The sequence below is a fragment of the Tympanuchus pallidicinctus genome, unplaced genomic scaffold, assembly GCF_026119805.1.
Source record: "Tympanuchus pallidicinctus isolate F22 unplaced genomic scaffold, pur_lepc_1.0 scaffold16, whole genome shotgun sequence".
Taxonomy (NCBI): domain Eukaryota; kingdom Metazoa; phylum Chordata; class Aves; order Galliformes; family Phasianidae; genus Tympanuchus; species Tympanuchus pallidicinctus.
Genome location: NW_026294679.1, coordinates 15,899,740 through 15,919,413, shown reverse-complemented (window position 1 = coordinate 15,919,413; position 19,674 = coordinate 15,899,740). Strand labels below are relative to the sequence as shown.

Here is a 19,674-nt window from a genome sequence, read left to right as displayed (position 1 = left end):
GAAATTCTCCACTATTTACTTAATTTTTCTCTCTTCCCAAAATATGATCCCACCCAGGAAAGCAAATCCAGCTAGCCCATACGTGTTGTAATTTTGACTCTTGTTCAGGTCAAGCCCTGACAATATAAATGGAGCAGCAAAGAGTTTGAAAGGCTGTGTTATGGCCGTAAGAGGCTTCAGTGGGGAAGCGGAGGTTAGTCAGAATGGGTAGGAATGAGAGTCATGATATAAGGATGAAGAAGTTAAAGTGTCTGATCAGTGCTGCAGGCTTGATGGAAGTGTTTGAAGCATTGGGAGTTTGTTGTCTGAAGCGTGATTGGTGGATGTGTGCCCTCGGATTGTGGCCGTATCTAAGGAGGTTAAGTGGGAAAGTAGAAGGAGCAGCCTATGAGGGTGATGTGGTTGTGCAAGCGAAAGACCTGAAAAGATGATGTCCAGTTGCATTGAGTGCAACTGGAAACTGAAAGCAAAAGCAGAAACCTGTGGCTTCGTGAAGCGGCAGTTCTTGCACGTTGTTTGGCTAGTGATAGTCTTGAGACTCAGGGGAGGATTGGAGCCTGCAGTAACTCCTTTCTACTTTCTTGAAAACTGGTTGAAGTAGTGACCAAACAAAGGCTATAGGCCAGGGGAGTAGTAAGCTCTGGAGAGGAAATGACAGCAGGTCCCTCTTGGAAGTACTAGTCAAGGTTGAAGGAATACTGATGGCTTTGTTCTTTTATTTCCTGGGCAGGTTATAGTAACGGATGCATCTGTTCCTCCTCGTGATGAGTCATTTGGCCAGAACTCAGCCAGTGGGTCATCAATGCCTCGTTGCTCTAAAATGACGGTCCCAAGCAGAAGCGCTGGATTTCTGTGGGACTGGACCCTAGAAGATGTAGTGGAAGATGATGACTATGAGATGGAGCAAGAACATAATAAATCAGGAGAAGAAACAGTGCTGAAATACGAAGAAAATAAAGTCCTGGTAGGGAAAGAAGAATATTCAGTAAGTGCCCAGACTGCTTTAAGAGTTAGTGCATCCCTGAGGCTTGTAACAACATCCTTCTTTTCTTCCATCTCCCTCCTCTTCGTTCTGAGCACCCTTTCTGTCCCCAAATTCAATGTTAAGAACTAAGTGGAATCTCAGAATCACAGAATGGCCAGGGTTGGAAGGGACCTCAAGGATCATGGATCTCCAACCCCCCTGCCGCATGCAGGGACACCAACCTCCCCATTCAATACCAGACTAGGCTGCCCAGGGCCCCGTCTAATCTGGCCTTGAACACCTCTAGGGATGGGGTACCCGTAATCTCTCTGGGCAGCCTGTTCCAGCACCTCACCACTTCCTCTGTAAAGAACTTCCCCCTGACATCCAACTGAAATCTTCCCTCCCTCAACTTAAAACCATTTGCCCTTGTCCTGCTGTTATCTGTCCTTTCAATGAGTTAATTCCCCTCCTGTCTATGTATGAATTTGGAATGACTCTGACTTAGTGTCTTGTGTGGGGAAGCTGTGTGAAATGTGTCCAAATTGAAATAGAGCAATGAGGCATGCAGATGTGTTATTATTTTCTTGTGGTCAGTACATAGCAAGAATACAGGTATTTTATTCTCTTTTAGGACCTTGCTTTGCTTCTTTTAAAAGTAACTTCTAGAGAGGGCAAAGAGGCAGGAACAGAAGGCTTGAGAACATTTTGGTAGCATTTAATTAGTATTATCTCTCCCACCACCCCGTTCCCCCTCCCTCCCCCCAACCCCCCCAAAAAAAAAGGGCATCTGCAAAGTAGCAGCTGAATTCTCTATGAATTATCTGCTTTATATTTCTTGGGAAATGACTTATCTGAGCAAGCCTGTAAGTTATTGAGCTAGGACCAAATGTGAAGGCTTCTGTTTATGAATAAGTTAATAAAAGAAGTGGGAGGTCATTTTCAACTAGAGTGAAGGGAGAAAACTCAGTTCTAGGGAAACCACTGAAAAACTTAATACCAAACCAAACATGGGAAACCTTGAAAAACTTAGTAGTGCTGTTATCCTAGGCACTGCTGAATCTTGTGGAAGACTTGAAGAACAAACTTATTGCTGAGAAGAAGGACAAGCTACTGCTGGAACTGAAAATTCGTGATGAAGTGGCCCAAGAATTTACCCGATATTTTGCTCAGCAGGAAACAGAGTTCAAGTAAGTTAGCTTTAAACGCTCTTAAAGTTATTGGTTGAAAAGGAAAGGTGAGGGTGTCTTCCCGTGTTGCTGAGAGTTGGATTGGATGAAAGAATAGTCTACTATTCTGCTGGACTTGCTCTTTTACTCTTACTTGGTCTCAGGTAAGAAATCAATGTCTACCTGGACGGTGGATTTTAGGAGAAATACAGCGTAGGAAAGGCTTTGATTTGGAGGCTGAGGAGAGGAGGGTATCTTTACTGACTGCTCTCTTAGTGGCAAACAGAATTTTTCTGGCTCGAGGAGCTCAGGAAGAAGTCTTCTAGTAAACATTTGCACCTGTTGTCACCTGCTGCTGCTCTCCCTCACCTCCATCAGATCTTGGGGAGTGGGGAAATACATTTCTATGTCAGTGTAGCAGTAATATTCTGTGTATTATTCTGTGGTGCCAAAACAGAGAAACATCTTTGTTTTCAAGAAACTGCGCTAATAACGTAGCGGTTGAGATGGGTTGGCTTTTAGCTGACGTATGTTCTGTCTTTTGTTCTGCAGAGAATGCCTTTCCCAGGAACGAGAACGGCTTGAAGAAAATTCTGAAAAGCGCCTTGAAATTTTCAAGGAACTTGTAAGTGGTTGTGCTGACAACCCAGGCGAAGAGAAACTAAAGAATCTGCCTCGCAGCGAACAAGCTGAACCCCTGGTATTTTTTCGTTCTTGCTTTTTCTTAAATATTTTCCTTTTTACTAGTTAAGTGGTATGGGCACGTCTTAGGGAGCTGAAAGGCTGGTCACAAGGAAGCGCAGGCTGTGTTGCTGTATGATGAGCAAGATGCATCTATTCTTCATCTAGTACGAATGGTTGCTGAGCCTTTCAGAAAGCTTTGGGAATTTGACGGCTTTTCTTTCTGTTTCTGCAACAGAGAATGAAAAATTACCCTGTGTTCAAGGAAAAAAGGAATCCTAGCTTATAGGTTAAATTTGCAGGAGTTGTATCTGTGGTAATATAAAAAAGTCGGGTCGTCAAATACTATAAAATATAATAGCTGTTGCTAGATTGCCAATTCATACCTCCCACTCCCCGCGCCCCCCGATACAACTCTCTGTTAAGTTGCATGTGAACTTGCAAGGTGGGCTTTGAAGGTGGAATTGAAAACTGTTTAGGTGATTGACTTCACAGTGGCTATCCAAACTATCTGTAGAAGTAACAGCTATTGCGTAGGTAGCTTTCCACCAACTGTAACTGACAAGAAATTGTGTTCCAGGGTGGAGAGCATAGCGCAGTGCGTGACACCTGTGCTGATCTTGAGGGCATTCTTGATTCTCTGCAGCGTGATGTTATGGATATTAAAAAGCAAGCTGTGGCAGCACATAGTTACATTGCAACCCTGGAGGATCCACAGGAAGCTATTGGTCGGCTTGAGGAGCAGCTGGAAAAAACTGGCTTTGAACTCATGAAGACCAAGGAAGAGCTGACAGAGAAAAACACCAAACTACTTAAAACTGAGGAAGAGCTGAGACAGAAGAACAAAGGTGAGTTGTGTGATGCCATGGGTAGAAGAAAGAAATAGTTCACTAATCCGAAGTAGAAATAACCAATTTGAGCTGGAAGTAGAGGAGATGTTCTACGTTTGGAACCATCGCCTGTACATAATACAAAGCCTGTGTGCAATATGAAGTGATTGTTTGTTCTGTGCATGTGTTCAGGTTGAACAATTGCACGATTCTTGGTTATTTCATGTTTTTTCCACTTAAGCTGCAGCTAGCAGGCTGAAGCTTTCAGAAGTATGGGGTTAAATGTCTCTGTGTAGATTTTGCTGTTTTATTGTAATCCCTGCTCTTCTTTACATCTTGCTGATGCAACCTTTTCATTCCAACAAATACAACTTTTGAAACACTCCTATAAGTGCAGGCCACGTGCAAATGAATTAATTTCTTCACATCTACTCCAACATCAGAATGTCTGGGAACATCTGGGATTACTGAATAAACTACCTATTGGCTACTTATTAATGCCAGTTTTTCTGTGTGTTACAGACTTTGAAATGCAGGTGATTCAATTGGATGAGTCTGTTGAGCAACTGAAAGAAGCAACCGAGGTAACTTTATCAAGAAAATCCTGTGTAGGATTATTTGATTAAAACCAAGTTGTGGTAGCTTAAAATGTTGTTCCAGTAGGCTCCAGGAGTAGCTTTCTCACCAAGTTTAGCAAAACTGAACTTGCGTTTAAAATGCATTGTGCAATTCGGCTACTTAACACTGCATTGGAAGCTGATGACTGAACTATTTTTTTTTTTTATTATTTCCAAGAGAATGAATGTGCAAAACGAAAGGATTCAAGTGCTAACAGACATCGTGGTGCAGAAAGATGCCATTATTACAAAGCTACAAGACTTGAGATCTCATTTAGAAGAAAAAGTGAAGGACTATGTGAGTTTTGCCCATCTCACTATCTTTACACCGAAACAACCCATCCCGAACCCTATGCTTGTAATGCATTCACTTCTGTAAAAGTGATTTTCTGTATGAAGCTGGTACTGTTTGACATTGTAAACAATTCAGGTTAATCTGAAGATAGTTGTTGTTAACACAAGCAACAAAAATATCAGTGTGTTCCACCAACTGCTACCTCACGCTCCTACATCAAAGGAAGAGCAGGAGTAGGAGTATATTGAGCGGAGTTAGAAGTATGAGTGGATGGCCAGGATACCTCTACATTCTCTGCAGTTAATAGAAGTCTCCTGACTAATGTACTGCAAGCTACTGAGTATGCGAAGAGCAGCTTGGCTAGAAGTGTGTGTGCATACCACTTCTGGTGGCTTTTCTTCATTTTCTACCTTGATGTGTGGTAGCCTGAAGTAGCTCTGAAAGCATTTATAGTTAATTCTGTCACTCTGGTAAACTCCTCTTGATTGTGTGCAAGTCTTTTGCTTTGTAACCTGCTAGGCTCTTGCTCTCCCTTGCATACTGCACCGAGTACTGTGCTCGTCCTTATCTGAAGGTGTACCTGTTCTTGCTGTTGCTGGGATTTGTAACTGACATCTTTAGGGTCACTGGATAAACGTTGCAGCTGTGTAGTTTTGTGAAAATGTTTGCCTACAGAAGATTACTGTGCATTAAGTGGTCCTTTTGTTCAGCTTCAATGTAACTGGTCTTATGTCAATACAGGAAAAGACTATAACTACTTTTAAAACAAAGCTGGCAAATGAGAACTCTAATAAAGCTAGTGAAAGCAGCCGATTCAAGGGACGTGAGGAAAGTGAGTTGGAAGTGGGCAGAAAGCGCTGTTTTGAAGATAAGCCTCCTGTGGAAGAGCCACCTCCAAAGAAAGGTACAGTTTCTTCCATCGCTGAACCAGGGGTCTTCCAAAAAACCAAACTGATTCCTATTCTGGAATGGAAGCAAAAGGTTGTGAAGCGCAACCTTATGGTATGAGGAGAAAATCCCGTGTTATTCTGTAAATAGAAGTAACTGTAATGTAAATATCCCTTTTGCAGAAGGTCCTATGCTGTTCATTTTTGAATGCTTAAAATAAAGGCTTTTTGCACTATTTATTTCCTTTTTGCTGCTTTTTCCTCATCCACAGCTTAGCTGTAGTCCCTTCCTTTCTTGCCTTTCTCTTGCGAAATATGTGCAAGAGAGGAAAGCAATGCCTTGTTTGTACGAGAATGCTTGTCTTGGATGATCTCCCTCTGCCATCTTTAGGATCCAGTATTTATGCCAAATAATGTGACCACTGAATGGTATACGCATATTTGTATTACCAGAGACAGAGGAAGGGAAATACAGCTGATGTGGACTTTGTCGTACTTCAAATTGTAGTAGGCTTGTTATAATCATATGACTGAAGCTCTCATTTAAAAAGTTAATGCTAGTACTCTTGCAGCTAGGAATTAAAATGGATAACTGATACTCACAAGGTCAGCCTTGAGTTTTCTGTGAAGAAATACTGACTATTCAATCATGTTGAATGTTGTTTTTTTAATTTGTATTATAAGTGTCCAATTACTGTTTAATATATTTTCTTCAACTGTATTAAATATACACAATGTAACAATGAGCACAGGTGTGTTGTGCCGATTCTCTTATAGAATTTAGTTATCCTAGTAGCGTGAGCAAAATTTCATTAGAGACGATAGGTTATCTTGGTTTGAAGTTCAGGGTATTTACACCATTCACTGAGCTTTACGTCTCGTTTCCCACGTTTTGGGATCATGCTTTTTCCTTACGTGGTGCATAAGGAGCTTCTAGACTAAACATCACATACCTTCTTCCAGTCTTACTTCTCTTGCTTTAGTGTTTGCTTGTACATTTCAGCACAAAGCATTTAGATTACTTCTAAGTCTTCCAATGGAGGATTTTACTCTCCTTTGCTAGAGGTGCTGGGAGCAATTAAAACCCAAAACCTGGTTTGGGATTGAAGATGCCACTGCTGTTGCTTCAGAACGACTTCTAAATCACTTGGGGGCCATCTATGGAACTTGTTGGATGGGTTAAGAGGCCGTTTCCATGCAATCCACGTGTATCTGTGTGTAACGCTGGCTGTGTGTGGATGCTACAAAGTTCTGCTTTTCTGTGGTTGTAGCAGTAACAGGACTCTACAAAATTTCTGTGGAATATATTGTGCTGTCACAATCCCTAGTCATTTAAGTCTTGACTTATTTTTTAAATGCTGAAGCAAAGTATGCATGTTACTTAATGGACGTAGCTGGATTCTAAAGCAAGGAAGAAGTACAGCAGGAGTCACTTCTGATAGGAAGAAAATGCATGTAATTTTAGTTACTGCTCACTAGTTAAGGAAAAACCAGCCCCAAGCTAATGCAATGCTTATGGAAACTTGAGTCTGCAAATGTGTACCTTTTTCTGAGCAAGCTTTCTATGCAAAATAGTAGGTGTGGACAGAAGTAGGAATCCTCATAAGTTGTTTAGAGACCAACTGAAAAAAAGGAGACAGCAGATACCCACGCTGAAGTGATCAACTTTTCCCGGATTTTATCTTTTTAAAGTAAGAGCACCGTGAGTTTAAATGAAACTTCTCAGAGAACTGTCTAATACCTCTTAGATATATCTGTGTTATAGGGATTGCTGAAGCAGGGAAGGTGGAAGCAATATAGTTGAATTATCTATTTCATTCCCATGTTTCTTAAAACTAACCACATGTTCTACTAGTGTGCAGTGGAAGGTTGGAGTAGTGCCACGGTAAAAGCGTTCTTGCGGACTGAAAGCTCATTGCTGCAAACTATGTCTAGAAGTCTGAGGCACGTGATTACGAGTTCAGAGGGCTTTAACTCCATTTGTACTTTCAAATACCACGAGATGTGAGGGTATGGCTTTCATGTTAAGACAGTTTTTCATTTAGCAGTTGATACTTGGTATTGTGAACTATCTGATATTGTTTTTACTCATTGTGAGCTGCATTCCTTTTCTTGGTTTTTTTTTGCAGTTGTTGTGAAGGAGAGAAAGAAAAAGAGCACTCTAGAGCAAAAGAGAATTGAACACGTGACGCAGAAGTGCTCTGCGTACCATATGGAAGTACTAGCACTGAGGGAAAGAACTGAAACCTTGGAACGTCACTTAGCTGTGCTTGAAGAGCATTGCAGGAGAGAAGAAAATAAAAAAGAAGGTCTCAGTAAGCAGGTCACAAGCCTGCGTACTAAGCTCTCTTTTTCTGAAGAAACAGCTGCTGACCTCTGTGAACAACTTCGGCAGTGTCAAGCTGAGTATCGGGAAGTTGCTTCTGAGCTGGATGAACAGAGATCTGTAAATATGGGGCTAGAAGAAAAAAATGTTCAACTAAATAACATCATAGAAGTTGCCAAACAAAACATAATTGATAAAGTGTCACAAGTAAAAGCAGTGCAGACCAAATTAGGTGACTTATACAAACGTCACTTAGAGTCCTACGCTATCGATACTGACTTAGTCAATGTAGAGGATTCCTCAGGCTCTGAGGAAGATGAACCAGAGAGATCTCAAATTAGTTCTGCATGCCTTCAGTCACAGGCTTCTTCTATGTCAGATCTTGCACAGGACCGCTCCTTTTACCACGGTCTTGAAAGGATTTGGGAAGCATGCAAAAGTATAATTGATGTTTCCTCACAAAAAAGTCAGCGGATCGAAGCACTGCTTCAAGATGTTGAAAGCCTAAGGAAGGGACTGAAAGATGCTGAGAATTGTAATAATCAACTTGAAATGAAGCTAAGCGAGGTTACAAATCTAGATAGTCAGAAAGAAGATCTTATGCATCAGTTACAAGAGCAAATAGAAAAGAAAACCAGGGACTTTGAAAAAAAGGCTGCGGAAGATCACAGAGTAATTGCACAATTTGAGGAGGAAGTTGCCAACTGTGAGGTAAAAATAAGAGAGCTTGAATGTCTCCTGGAAGCTTTCAGAGCAAAGGAAGGCAGCGTGACAAAACTCGAAGAGTTACTTAAGGAAAAGGAATCCATTATTGTAAATCTAGAAACAGTTATGGCAGCTCTGCAGGAGAAGTCTGCTAATGAAGACACAAAGGTTGAAGAGCTAAATAATGAAAAAGCAAATCTGATGGAAGAAGTTGTGCAGCTGAAAAACAGCTTGGAGCAGATGAAACACTCTCTTTGGGAAAAGGAAAAGAGTGAAAAGGAGAAAATGCAAACTATAGAATCGTAAGTAACTCCTGAGATAACTTACAGCCCTTTGAGAACGAGCTAGAGTTAAAACTCGTTCTTGTGAACATCCCTTTGACTTAATGCTTTTGCATGTTTATCAGTAGCCAAGCTACTACTTTAGGATGCTTTGGTTTGCTACTTGAGTTCAAAGGGAAAACAGGAGCGTGCAAGGAAGCAAAGAGTAACTTGGGGATTTCTGGTGGTTTTGTTGTACATCCCTCAGAACAGAATCTGAAGTATTTGTAGCTTCAGAATCTGATTATGAGAGGCAAGCTGAAATTTGAAAGTAATTGTTTAAATCTTGTCACTGATCTAGATAGATCTAAGATTCTATTTTCAAGTAGAAACCAGCAGGCAGGGCCTGGATTAAGGCACAAATGCTGTTTCCATGAGATGCGTACAGTAATGTTCTTTGTCTCTTTATTTTTAACATAAGGCTTAAAAAGGCTGTTGCTGAGAGCTCTGTCCTTGTGCGGAGTTTGAAAAAAGATTTGCAGAGGAAAGAAGAAGAGTATGCAGACTTAAAAGACAAACTTCCTGATGCCAAGAAACAAATTCTGCAAGTACAAAGCGAGGTTTGTAGTCAAGTTTCTTCTGGAAGATTGTGCTTGGCATTCTGTTGTTAGAACTTGTTTGCTCAAACCTTACCTACGAAGCTTAAAAATGTGTCACGCTGGTGGGGCAAGCAGCAACGCTTAGTGAATGTTGCCGTTGAAGCTGTAGAGGAGACCAGAAGTCAAGACATGGTTTCATAAAGATAACAAACAGAGGAAAGTAAACTTTGTTTGTAGTCTTGAATAATGTTTGTGAAAAGAAAGGCTAATGGGCTTCTGGAGGGGGACTTGTGGTGATCTCTGTAGTAACTGTAGCCTTGCCTCTGCTATTTGTGGCAACTCCAAAACCTCAAACCTGACCCTTGTGAAAAGTGCTGATAACTGGGAAGAAAAATAGTGTTTACCTGACGAGAAATAGACTGATTTCCAGAGGCTCTTTAATATTAGGTTTGGGTTTTTTTCTTTATATTCATCTTTATGATATTAATGATTATAATTTAGTCATTAAGCGGGAAGGTATTTTACAACCGATTTTACTGGAACTTAGTTGGAAATATTATGGGAAGTGTTTAGGGTGGAAAATTGAGGCATAAAAATGGTTTTTGGTAACTTGGTTTACAGAAGTCTTAAAATAACTGTGTGCTTTACTTATGTTACAGGTGTCATCATTGCGTTCTTCGGAGAAATCTCTGAGGAACAGAATTGATGAACTTGAAAAGATTAAAAAACAGTTCAGTGAAGAGCTGGATGTCAAAAGGCTTGCTATCCAGCAACTTAGACAGGTACATGACTTTCATTAAGATTTCCTTGCTCATAATTTTTTTAAACCAATGATGCATGTTTTCCAAGCAGCAGGAACAAGTTTGCAGAAATTGGGGTAAAATAAAAGTAGCCAACTGAAATTAGTGATAGACCATGAAAGGTGTTCAAATAATTTCTCATCGCAGAGTGCTGGCAGATTGCTTTAAATACAATAAGCTGCATAGTAAATACATGGTTAATAGCTGCATATAACCTGATTCTGATGAGTGACAACTGTGTACGTTAATTGAAATGTCTCATCTCAAACCCTTCTTATCAGTTTGAATGCTTATTTGTACTTTATGAAAAACTGACTAATTCTAGACTGTCTTAAAAATTTGCTTGTTTCTACTGTGTATGCTTTTCTCTCAATGTGAAATATAGGAGCTGTTGAATAACAAGAAGTTGGAAGAAGTCACCAGACAATATGAGAAAATACGTGAAGGTCAGCCATTATTTTTCCTCTCTCTCTCTCTCTCTCCCTCTCTTTCTCTCCCTCTCTCTCTCTATCTCCGTGTAGTATCCATGTCAATGTTGTCACATCACTAATGACTCTGGCCAATCTTACACTTTTATATTTTAAAACGTGATTTGAAAACTCCAAACTAGATGTTTAGTAGTTAAGCACTGCTTTAAATGTTATTGTATGACTATTATCAAGTGAACTTGAAAGTAAAGCAGCAGATTTGGGAGAAGTCTCCGAGAAAGTGCAGATTTGCAGTGCTTTTTAAAAAGTCTGCTGCTCATGTGCTGTTTTAGTTGACCTTCTGAAGTAAACTCAACCTCTGAAATGTCAAGTTCTGCAATAACAGATTCTGTAGGCTGTAGGATGAACTTAGAGCAGTTGAACTACAGTCATTTTCTCATGTAATAAACTCCATATTCTGATTGTCCCTAGCACTGGAATTCTCACCTAAAACAAGTTGGTAAGACTCACTTAAGAACTCTGTATGTATCTGTATGTGAATATTTCAATAGAGATGCTCTATTTCTTTCAAGAGAGCTTTTGGTCATGGGGGAACCTCGACTTGAAAACTCCTCGGGAGAGGATAACGGGAACTAATAGGGAGTTCATCTGTAAATTTTCAAACCTCCAGATCTGTGTGCAAAAGAAAAAACAATTGAAGTTATGAAGATGACATTAGAAGAACAAGAAGAGACTCAGCTTGAACAAGATCAAGCGCTTGAAGCTCAATTAGAAGAGAATGAAAGATTAGCTTCAGGTAATCTTTCAGTGGAAAGGGAGCAGTGATGCATAAGTGCTTTAGATGTATTGTGATAGCCACTTCCATTTTCATTTGGCTTGGGCATTAATGTTCCATAGTAAACAACAAATTTGTACTTGTTAAAAGCTTCTGTTATTTCTTTGTTCTACAGCAGGCAAAACCTAAGTGGCTTTAGTAAAAAGTCATTAATGTGGTGTTTCAAATACACATTTGAAACGATAAGGTGTCTAACCTCTTTTTGTGTATTGAGTAGAACTGGAGACGTGGAAACATAGATGCAGAGAACTGCAGAACCAGAGCAATATTGACCGGCAGCAAAAGGACAGGGAAAGGGAAGAGGCAAATGTGAATGAAATCCATACAGAATTAATAAAGCTGCAAAAAGAGCTGAAGGTAACTTCACTTTAAAGTTGTAACTTCAACTTAGGAGACTACTTATAACATGATAAAGTAAACTGTTACACTGATGAAAAAATCTTCCTTTACAACCTGCAGTGCAGTGTGCAATAAGGACGAGGTACAGCTAGAAATATTAACTCAAAGCAAATTATAACTTAACATACATTTGTCCAAGCTTTTTTCTATTAGTTGCTTGGGCTATTTGTATAAGCTATCCAAATCAGCACCTAACTTTATCGCCGGGAAGCCTTTTTTTGTTGTGCTGAGGGTCTAATTTTAATTGGCCTTGGTTAAAAGAATTTTTTTTTTTCAAGTAGTTTCTCAGATGCTCTATGCTATATGTGAGTGTGTCTGACAGTAAGGTTGATTGTGATAGAAAAGGAGATAAAGTTGTTGTGGATTGGAGTAACGTTCTTGAGTACACATGGACTATTCCTACAGCATAAATTGTGTTACGTTTCTTTCTTTCAGCCCCAAAGGAGGTGCAAGTTTTCTACATCTCCTGCAAGGCAGCATAAAATATTAGACACTTTTAAGTTAAAATAGTTTTTCATGCAGTGACTTTTGTTGTAAGTTCTATAATGCTTGTGAGAACATTTATAAAGAGAAAAAGTTGTCCTGTGGAGTCCCTCCAGTCTGAATAAGAAATACTGAAAATTATTATTATTAAATGGAAAAGAACTGATGAGTATACAATACATGCACTGGGAACATTCTGTAGTAAAAACTGCTCATGTTTCTGTGATTTTGTAGAAACAAGTCTATTTAATGACGTCCTGGCTTTTAAGACTTTTATTCCTTAACCACTTAGTTTTTCATTTCTGATTCCTTTGAAATAGGCAAATGAGGCCAAGTATCAAACTGATAGAAAGAAGTGGCTGGAGGAAAAAGAAGGACTCCTGAAGCAGGTAAAAGAAGCTGAGAATCTTCGCAACAGAGAAATGAAGAAGTTTGCTGAGGACCGACAACGGCACGGAAAGCAACAAGCAGAAACTGTAAGTGACGAGGTCTTGGCAGAGTCATCCAGAGTCTGTAGTTTGGAGACAACTTCACGCCAAGTACTAACAGTATGGGAACGTAAGAGTAGCTTGTCCAAGTCCCCTTGCTTTCTTATGAAGCCTGTATGAGAATTGCTTGATTTGGAAAAGGGAGGAAAAGGAGGGTCACAAAAAGACAAAGCTTTCCTAACTACGTAATGAAATGTAACGTACGTGGGACTTAAATAAGAAAATTACAGTTGAAAAATAAATTACTGCTTGATGAGTCTAAGAAAACATTTTGAACAATAGGATTTGTTTGTTTTCTTTTCTGGAACACAGAAGGCCTCTAAGCCTTTATAAGGAAGAAAAAGGCAATGGAGTTTCCAAAGGAACCCCACAAACTTCTCTCCAGATACTGAATAAAACTGCTGGGTCAATCTGCTTCCTTTTTTTTGCTCCCTTATCACTTTCCAAGAAGTGACTGATAACAAAGTGGTTGCTTGAGCTGTTCACTGAGCTGTTGTCATGTAACTTTTCAAACATGTGAATCTGTATGGTGCACAAAACCTTTTTTTGCATCCGGAAGTAGTTAGTCCTGACTTTCTGGACCTGCAAGCAGCACAGAGGATGTGAGGAGACTGGTACTGTTAGTAATCACTAAATGAGCAAACCGAAGTGGAGGTTCTTAAATAATACCAATGATAATTTTTCACAAGGAGAGTTACAGAGATTGTCTAATAGAAGCATGGTTTTGCTTCTGTAGTTTGTAGTGCAATAGTTCTAGAGCTCCCGTGGATCTTGAAGAGATCATGCATTTACTAAGACTGTAAAACAGTGCTACCTACCAAACTGTAAGAACCCTTCAGTGTGTGCTAGTGCTGTTCATCGTTAATCTTTTCTTTGTTTAGGCAATACTTGTTGCCCAGCTGGAGGAAAAGGACAGCAATCTTCAAAAGTGGCGTGAAGAGAGAGATCAGTTAGTAGAAGCTTTGGAAGTGCAGCTCAAAACGTTGGCTGCTAATGCCGTGCAAAGAGAGAGAGAAATAGCAGAACTGAAACGATCGGCCTTAAAGGATTCAAGCAAGGTCAGCTCTTTTTTCTTCCTGCCTGATTGGCTACCCATAAATTCTGCAAAACGCTATGCCTGCTCTCTGTATTTTGGGTGTAGTTCTGTTCTTAAACACTGTCGTATTGACATCGCGTGCAGTGCAGCTGACCAAAAAAGCACCAGATTTTACTTCCGTTCTTCAGAAACAGGATTTCTGTTAGTGCTAGAGTTTCAAAATTTTTAGTAGTTCAAATGAACGGACGTCAGTTTGATGCTTTTGATCCCAAGGTTAGTCTGGACGTCTGTAACTTTTTCCCATAATTCCCAGCGTTTCTTGGTCCCAAGCTAGGCTCAATACTTGGTCAGATAGTAGTTCTGTCTCAGGTTTCTTACTTTCTTTGTTTTCTCTGAGCTAGTATCTACAATGGCATGAAAAGACGGAAGGAGATGTGAAGAGAGATGCAGGGAAGCATCAAAGGCAGAGGGGGAATGATCTCTGGAAGTTGCCTTTTTTATTTCACTGTCCAGCTTTAAATCAGGACAGCCAATCTAAGCAGTAGCTTAGATGGAACTTCAGAAGCTAAACAGAAGACTCTATGAGTTGTGATTTTTGAGAATGTTTGGATATCTCCTTCTGTGGGATGAGAGCCGTGCTCATAGCAAAACTTCCCCTACAACTGCTGACAATTCTCACAGTACAGAGGTCTTTGTGAACAAATAAAAACTCTTTTTATTCTTGTATCTTAAGAGAAAGGCTGAAGCACAAGAGTAGAAGAAAAGAAAAGAATTCAATACATATTGTAATACATCTTCCCAGGCAATAAGGTGACTACTGCACTTGTAGCAGTGACCATACAAAACCATGAAATGTTATTGCTCTTGATTAGCTTACTGTCTTAGCCTGCAATTCTGAAACGGTTGCTACTAAGTAACTGCAGTGCTGCTTGTGTGTGTTAGCTCCTTTTGCCAATCCTGCAACTCAACAATTTGTACGGTGTTTATTAGGATAATGAAACTGTGATAGAAGAGTTAAGAAAAGAACTGGCTGACAAAGATGACTTTATAAAGGAATTAAAACAACGCATCAGCCACAATAGCCCCCAGGCTTTGTCAGAAGTACCTTTACTTGAAGAAAGACAAGGTAGAATGGATCGTCCTGTAAATGAAAAGGTATGATTATATTTATAGAAAATATGTACTCAAAGTCTTGTTCACCCCTTTTTGTTCTGCTGCTTTCCTAGAGATACTGGAAATCTCCCAAGAGTTAGAATCACTTTTCTTAACATAGAGTCCTTTAACTACATATTCAGTGATGAGTGTTGGTTCTTTCTGTCTTTCACTCAGGCATGTGCTCTCATCCTCTCAGAAGCATTTTATTTACTGGAACTAAACCTCTGTATATATGCAATGGAACTTTTCCATGTGTTCATGTGTGGACACTAAAGATTAGGCAGAGGTTTAGTCTCTGGCATTCTAACATAGCAGCTGTGAGCGTGCGGAGAGTATGGGCTGAATGGATGACAAGATGACCAGCATTACAGATTTTGTCCCTAAGTAACATCTGACTTGGTCTCTTTTGGAGGTAGAGTACTGAATGAAGCTGTTGGAGAGACCCAGTAGGGTGAATCTGAAGATTACACGATGAATGGATGTTACTACCTTCACAGATTTGTGCTGTGTTTCAACTTACTTGTTCATGTGGTGTCTGGGCTTGAGATTCTACACTGGAACTTTAGAAAGCTCAAAGTATTTTGGAGGTGTGCTGCACAGCCTGATCTTCACTGATTTTAAATGTTCACAGGCTATGAAAAAAGAAAGCAAAACTAAAATCGGAGATGAAGAAAGTATTCCAGGAAGACGTGAAGCTAAAGGGAATTATTCATCAACTCGACGTCCTAGCAGTGTCCCTTCATTAAATGAATCTGAGGTTAGTATGCAACTTCAAATCTGAAAATGTGGTAGTTGTACTGATCTTGATAAAGAATGAGTAGGAAAAGGTCTCGAGTTCTCTACACAATTCTCAAGCTTTGTTTATCCCTTTCAAGGTGATCAGATCATCTGTTTTCATAGCCTTTGGTAGGAATAAAAGCTGTTGAAAGCATTGTGTGATGAATTCCTCTTATTTGCTGTTGAAAACTTTCCTCTCGTTGATGCTTATGACGTGGCTCATGATTAAATGAGTCACCTGGAAAGCAATTTACAGAGCCACTGAAATGGGCACAGCAAATTGAACTTGTTTTCTTCCCCTGCAGGATTTCTAACTTTGCTAGCTTTCGCAAAGTAGCAGTTCTATGTATTTACGGCAGTAGTAGCAGCCATCTGCCATTTCCTGATGTCCCCAGCAGCCCGCCTTCCATGTTCTGTTCAACATCTGAACTTGCTTTTGATGTGCTAGCTACTAGCTGAATTCCTGCCATAGAGAAGGAGGAGTCCAGGTGATCACAGCTCTGACTCTGTTGTTCCTGCCGAGAAAAGCAGGGTTGGGTGGATCTCTGCAACTCTAGTGTAGAAGAGGAAGGGCAAACTGCCTAAAACTAAGCTGCACGATAATAAGGCACTTGAGTCAAAAGCTTCTGTTCCTGCCCAGTTCTGCAGCAGCAGAGTTGAGATGAAGAAAATCCTGTCAGTTAATTGTGGAAAGAGAATGGTTGTCTGTGCCCTTGAGAAAAATGACCTGTAAAGCATCAGGCTCAATGCAACATGGAAAACTTTTTCTGTTACCTTAGATTGGAAACAATAATTTTAATTGTAACAGGTTCTGGGAAAGAAGGGCTAAACTCTGCTGTAACTGAAAGAGACTTCTTCTTCTGTTAGAAGGGTTCTGTAAGCTAACAGCTGGGATACTGCGTGTTTGCATATCCTTTTCCAGATGCATGATTGTTTTTTAATCTCATGGCTTCCCTAACACTTGCACTTCAAATTTCTCTGTGCTATCAGGAGCATTTGGAAACTGACCTCAACTCTTCTGAAGCATCCACAGAAAATGGAAAAACTAGTCGGTTCCCAAAACCAGAGGTGGAAATCCAACTGTCACCTCTGCAACCTGATAAGATGGAGATAAAGCAGCGCGACAGCATGTTACCTGCAAGGGTGAAAATGCCTAGGACAAGAAAGAAGAGAAAAAGTGATGACATGGATGAGGTATGACCTACACCAAACAGAAAACGAAATATCTGATGCCTTTCTACCATTCCTCATTTAAGCTTTAAAAAACGCTACTTCTATCTCAGGAATGTGGTTGAAGCATTTAATTGATGAACCTTGGCGTGGAGAGTCGAAACTTTAATGAAACTAAACTAATAGCCAAACTGGGTGATAATGATTTAAGAGAAGGGAAAGAATTTATCTCAACTCCATTGTGAATTTTCTTTGAAAATCCGTAGACATCAGTCAGCTTTTTAGACTTCTTATACGTTTGCTTTCTATTTTGTCTGAAATATCTGAGTGTCTCCTCTGACTTGTCGACATGCAGTTTTGCTTCTTATGAGTCTTGGGGAGAAAAAAGTGCACTCTGTATGGGGATGGCATCGCATCACAGGATGTCTAATACTGATATCTTAATAAGGCTACCAACCCGTTTGTGCACTTGAAAGTTTGTTTAGTATTTGATTCGCATTGGAATTGTTACTACTTGCAAATACCTCCCTACTACTGAATGCAATAGCGTTGAAAGTGTTTGCTTTTGTGATACACCTAATGAAAAGTGAATCTTTCTAAAAGACTTGTGGCTAAAACTTGTCTTATTTTCCCAGGATTTTGTGATAAGAGAGAACTCGAAAAACACAAAGTCTGCCATGGCTTGTAATTCATCCTCTACAAGTGACGAGAAAATGGTTGGTTTTTGTTCTAGTTTGGAAGCTAGTTTGGGACTTTCTGTCATAGTGTGGCCATTTGAAGGGAGTAAACATTCTTATGCAGCAGCGTCTTATCCTTATTTGTGTAGCTGAATGGGAATCTTTAACTCTTATGACCTCCTCCTATTAAATCCCATGAGCTTATCATAGAGCAAGTCGGTCTGTCCCAAGAGTGTATAATGGCTGGGCTGTAGTGTGGAATGATTTGGTGGAAAGCATATCGCAGACTGAGTAGTTGGGAGGAGAAGTCTGAGCGTATTATCATGCGCTTTTGTAAGTGAAGCCCTTGTATTAAGCTGAGATTCGTGTGATTTATATGCATGGGAATTACTAAAAAGAGATGTTTTAATGTCTTAGCAGTATCCTTGGCATTGTCAGAGTGTGAAGAGTAGGTTTTTCCCAATCTGTTTTCTACCGTTTTGTATTTTTGTTTATTTTTTTATAGTTAGAACAGCTTATGTAAGAAACATCTCCACAGCTTGGGATTAACTTTTAAAGAAACTACTGCTTCTTCAACAAATGTTAAGAAACTTATGCCTTGGAATTGCTGAGGCTTTGACAACTCCCTAAAGGGTATAAAATTGTCTACGTTACTTACAGTTGTAATATCATTAGCATAATAAACAGAGGTGTCAGTAGCAAAGCTCAAAATGTCGGCTTAAGATAACACGGACCTAAAATAAAGCTTAAACAATGCTCTTATTTCTTGTTCACGTGTCTGTTAAACAGAAATCCAGAAAAGAGTACTTCCTAAGAAAGCGAGTGTGTACTTACAGTAGAAGATTGACTAGCAGGAGTGATGGAACTCTACAAAAAGTTGGAGATTTTCTTCAAAGTACTCCTTCTTTTATTCACTCTAAAGGTTGGTGTAGAACAAGTAAGATTTATTCCACCTTCTGTAGGCACTGCAGAATGGCTTGTTTCTGCTGTAGGCTATGAATGTATATATTCTTAGAGAACTTGTCTGCCATGTTACGTTGCTCTTCAACTTATGAAATAAATGCATTTATTCATCTCTTCTGAGATTCATTACTACTTGAATGAAAATCTGCAAGTATGCAGAGGAAGTTGACTCCACCTTGTGCTTCTGTCAGCACAAAAGTTAGGCCTGTTGTTTAGCTCCTGCCAAAGTTCCTCACTTCCAGCAACTTCTGAGTCATGTTTGTTTTTCACACCCTTGATGGACCATTGCAATTTCTGAATATTTTAATTTAAACTTGATGTATCACTTATAAACCAAGTTTATAATGAAGCTTTTGGCATTTGTTGATATAAAGACTCACAAAATCTGTAAGTTGGTTAGTTTATGAATCAAAACAAATTTCTTCTAGCCAAGAAGCTGATGGCAGCCGTAAGCTCCCCAAAATCTCCTGAACCAGAAAGTCTTGGAAAGGAGGAGTTGAAGCCAAAAAGATCCAAAAGGAATCTGTATTCAACTGACATTTCCTGCCCTCTAGATATACCTGCTTCTTGGGTGAGCGATTACACATTACTATTCTGTCCAATGTAATGCATTGCTGTAGTCTTGTCTCAACATAAACTACTCAGGAGTCCAACAAACTTGAAGATTTCACCTATTTGCAGGAGGAGGTTGAAAGTGCTGAGCTATTTCTTTGTTCGACCTAGTCATTCTTGTTGGTCTTCCTGCAGTTTTATTTTATTTTCTCTTTGAAGATCTCTGTATTTGGCTGCTGGCTTACAGCAGCCTATGTAGGGAATGTAGCAATCATGGAGACGTCTTCCAATTTGGAATCACAGTTACTTACAGTGTGTTGGGTTGGGATTTCTCTACTACAGCTATGCTTTTCTAAAGCACAACTTAAACAGCTCTTTAGGTATGCTGAAACTGCGTTGTCCTGCCTAAGCCAACTTGTCAAGGATCTGAAGTGCCAGCACTTGATGCACCATTTCAGAAAGCAATTTTGTGACTCTGCCAGCAGCTATGGTGCTGAGAGTTCTTGCTCTGTTGGAGCCACATCCTTCAATTATGTTAGAGTCCTTTTTCTGTTCAAGATAGTGTTCACTTGCCCACA

The 19,674-nt window shown here is 39.8% G+C and overlaps 1 protein-coding gene across 4 annotated transcripts in view; it reads left to right on the top strand.

Annotated features, from left to right (window-relative positions):
* The window catches only part of KIF20B (kinesin family member 20B), a 64,777-nt gene that overhangs the window by 9,484 nt on the left and 35,619 nt on the right, over positions 1-19,674 (top strand). The window contains exons 13-33 of one of the 4 annotated variants that reach the window (XM_052677351.1): positions 731-985; positions 2,015-2,154; positions 2,686-2,833; positions 3,395-3,662; positions 4,167-4,228; positions 4,440-4,559; positions 5,298-5,460; positions 7,573-8,776; positions 9,216-9,354; positions 9,993-10,115; positions 10,519-10,579; positions 11,232-11,357; positions 11,614-11,753; positions 12,599-12,754; positions 13,648-13,824; positions 14,793-14,957; positions 15,589-15,714; positions 16,725-16,928; positions 17,540-17,620; positions 18,371-18,503; positions 18,973-19,115. In XM_052677351.1, the coding sequence (XP_052533311.1) occupies positions 731-985; positions 2,015-2,154; positions 2,686-2,833; positions 3,395-3,662; positions 4,167-4,228; positions 4,440-4,559; positions 5,298-5,460; positions 7,573-8,776; positions 9,216-9,354; positions 9,993-10,115; positions 10,519-10,579; positions 11,232-11,357; positions 11,614-11,753; positions 12,599-12,754; positions 13,648-13,824; positions 14,793-14,957; positions 15,589-15,714; positions 16,725-16,928; positions 17,540-17,620; positions 18,371-18,503; positions 18,973-19,115 (4,134 nt within the window). The remainder of the gene's footprint in view (positions 1-730; positions 986-2,014; positions 2,155-2,685; positions 2,834-3,394; positions 3,663-4,166; positions 4,229-4,439; positions 4,560-5,297; positions 5,461-7,572; positions 8,777-9,215; positions 9,355-9,992; positions 10,116-10,518; positions 10,580-11,231; positions 11,358-11,613; positions 11,754-12,598; positions 12,755-13,647; positions 13,825-14,792; positions 14,958-15,588; positions 15,715-16,724; positions 16,929-17,539; positions 17,621-18,370; positions 18,504-18,972; positions 19,116-19,674) is intronic. The other 3 variants (XM_052677353.1, XM_052677354.1, XM_052677352.1) reach the window with 3 other exon arrangements.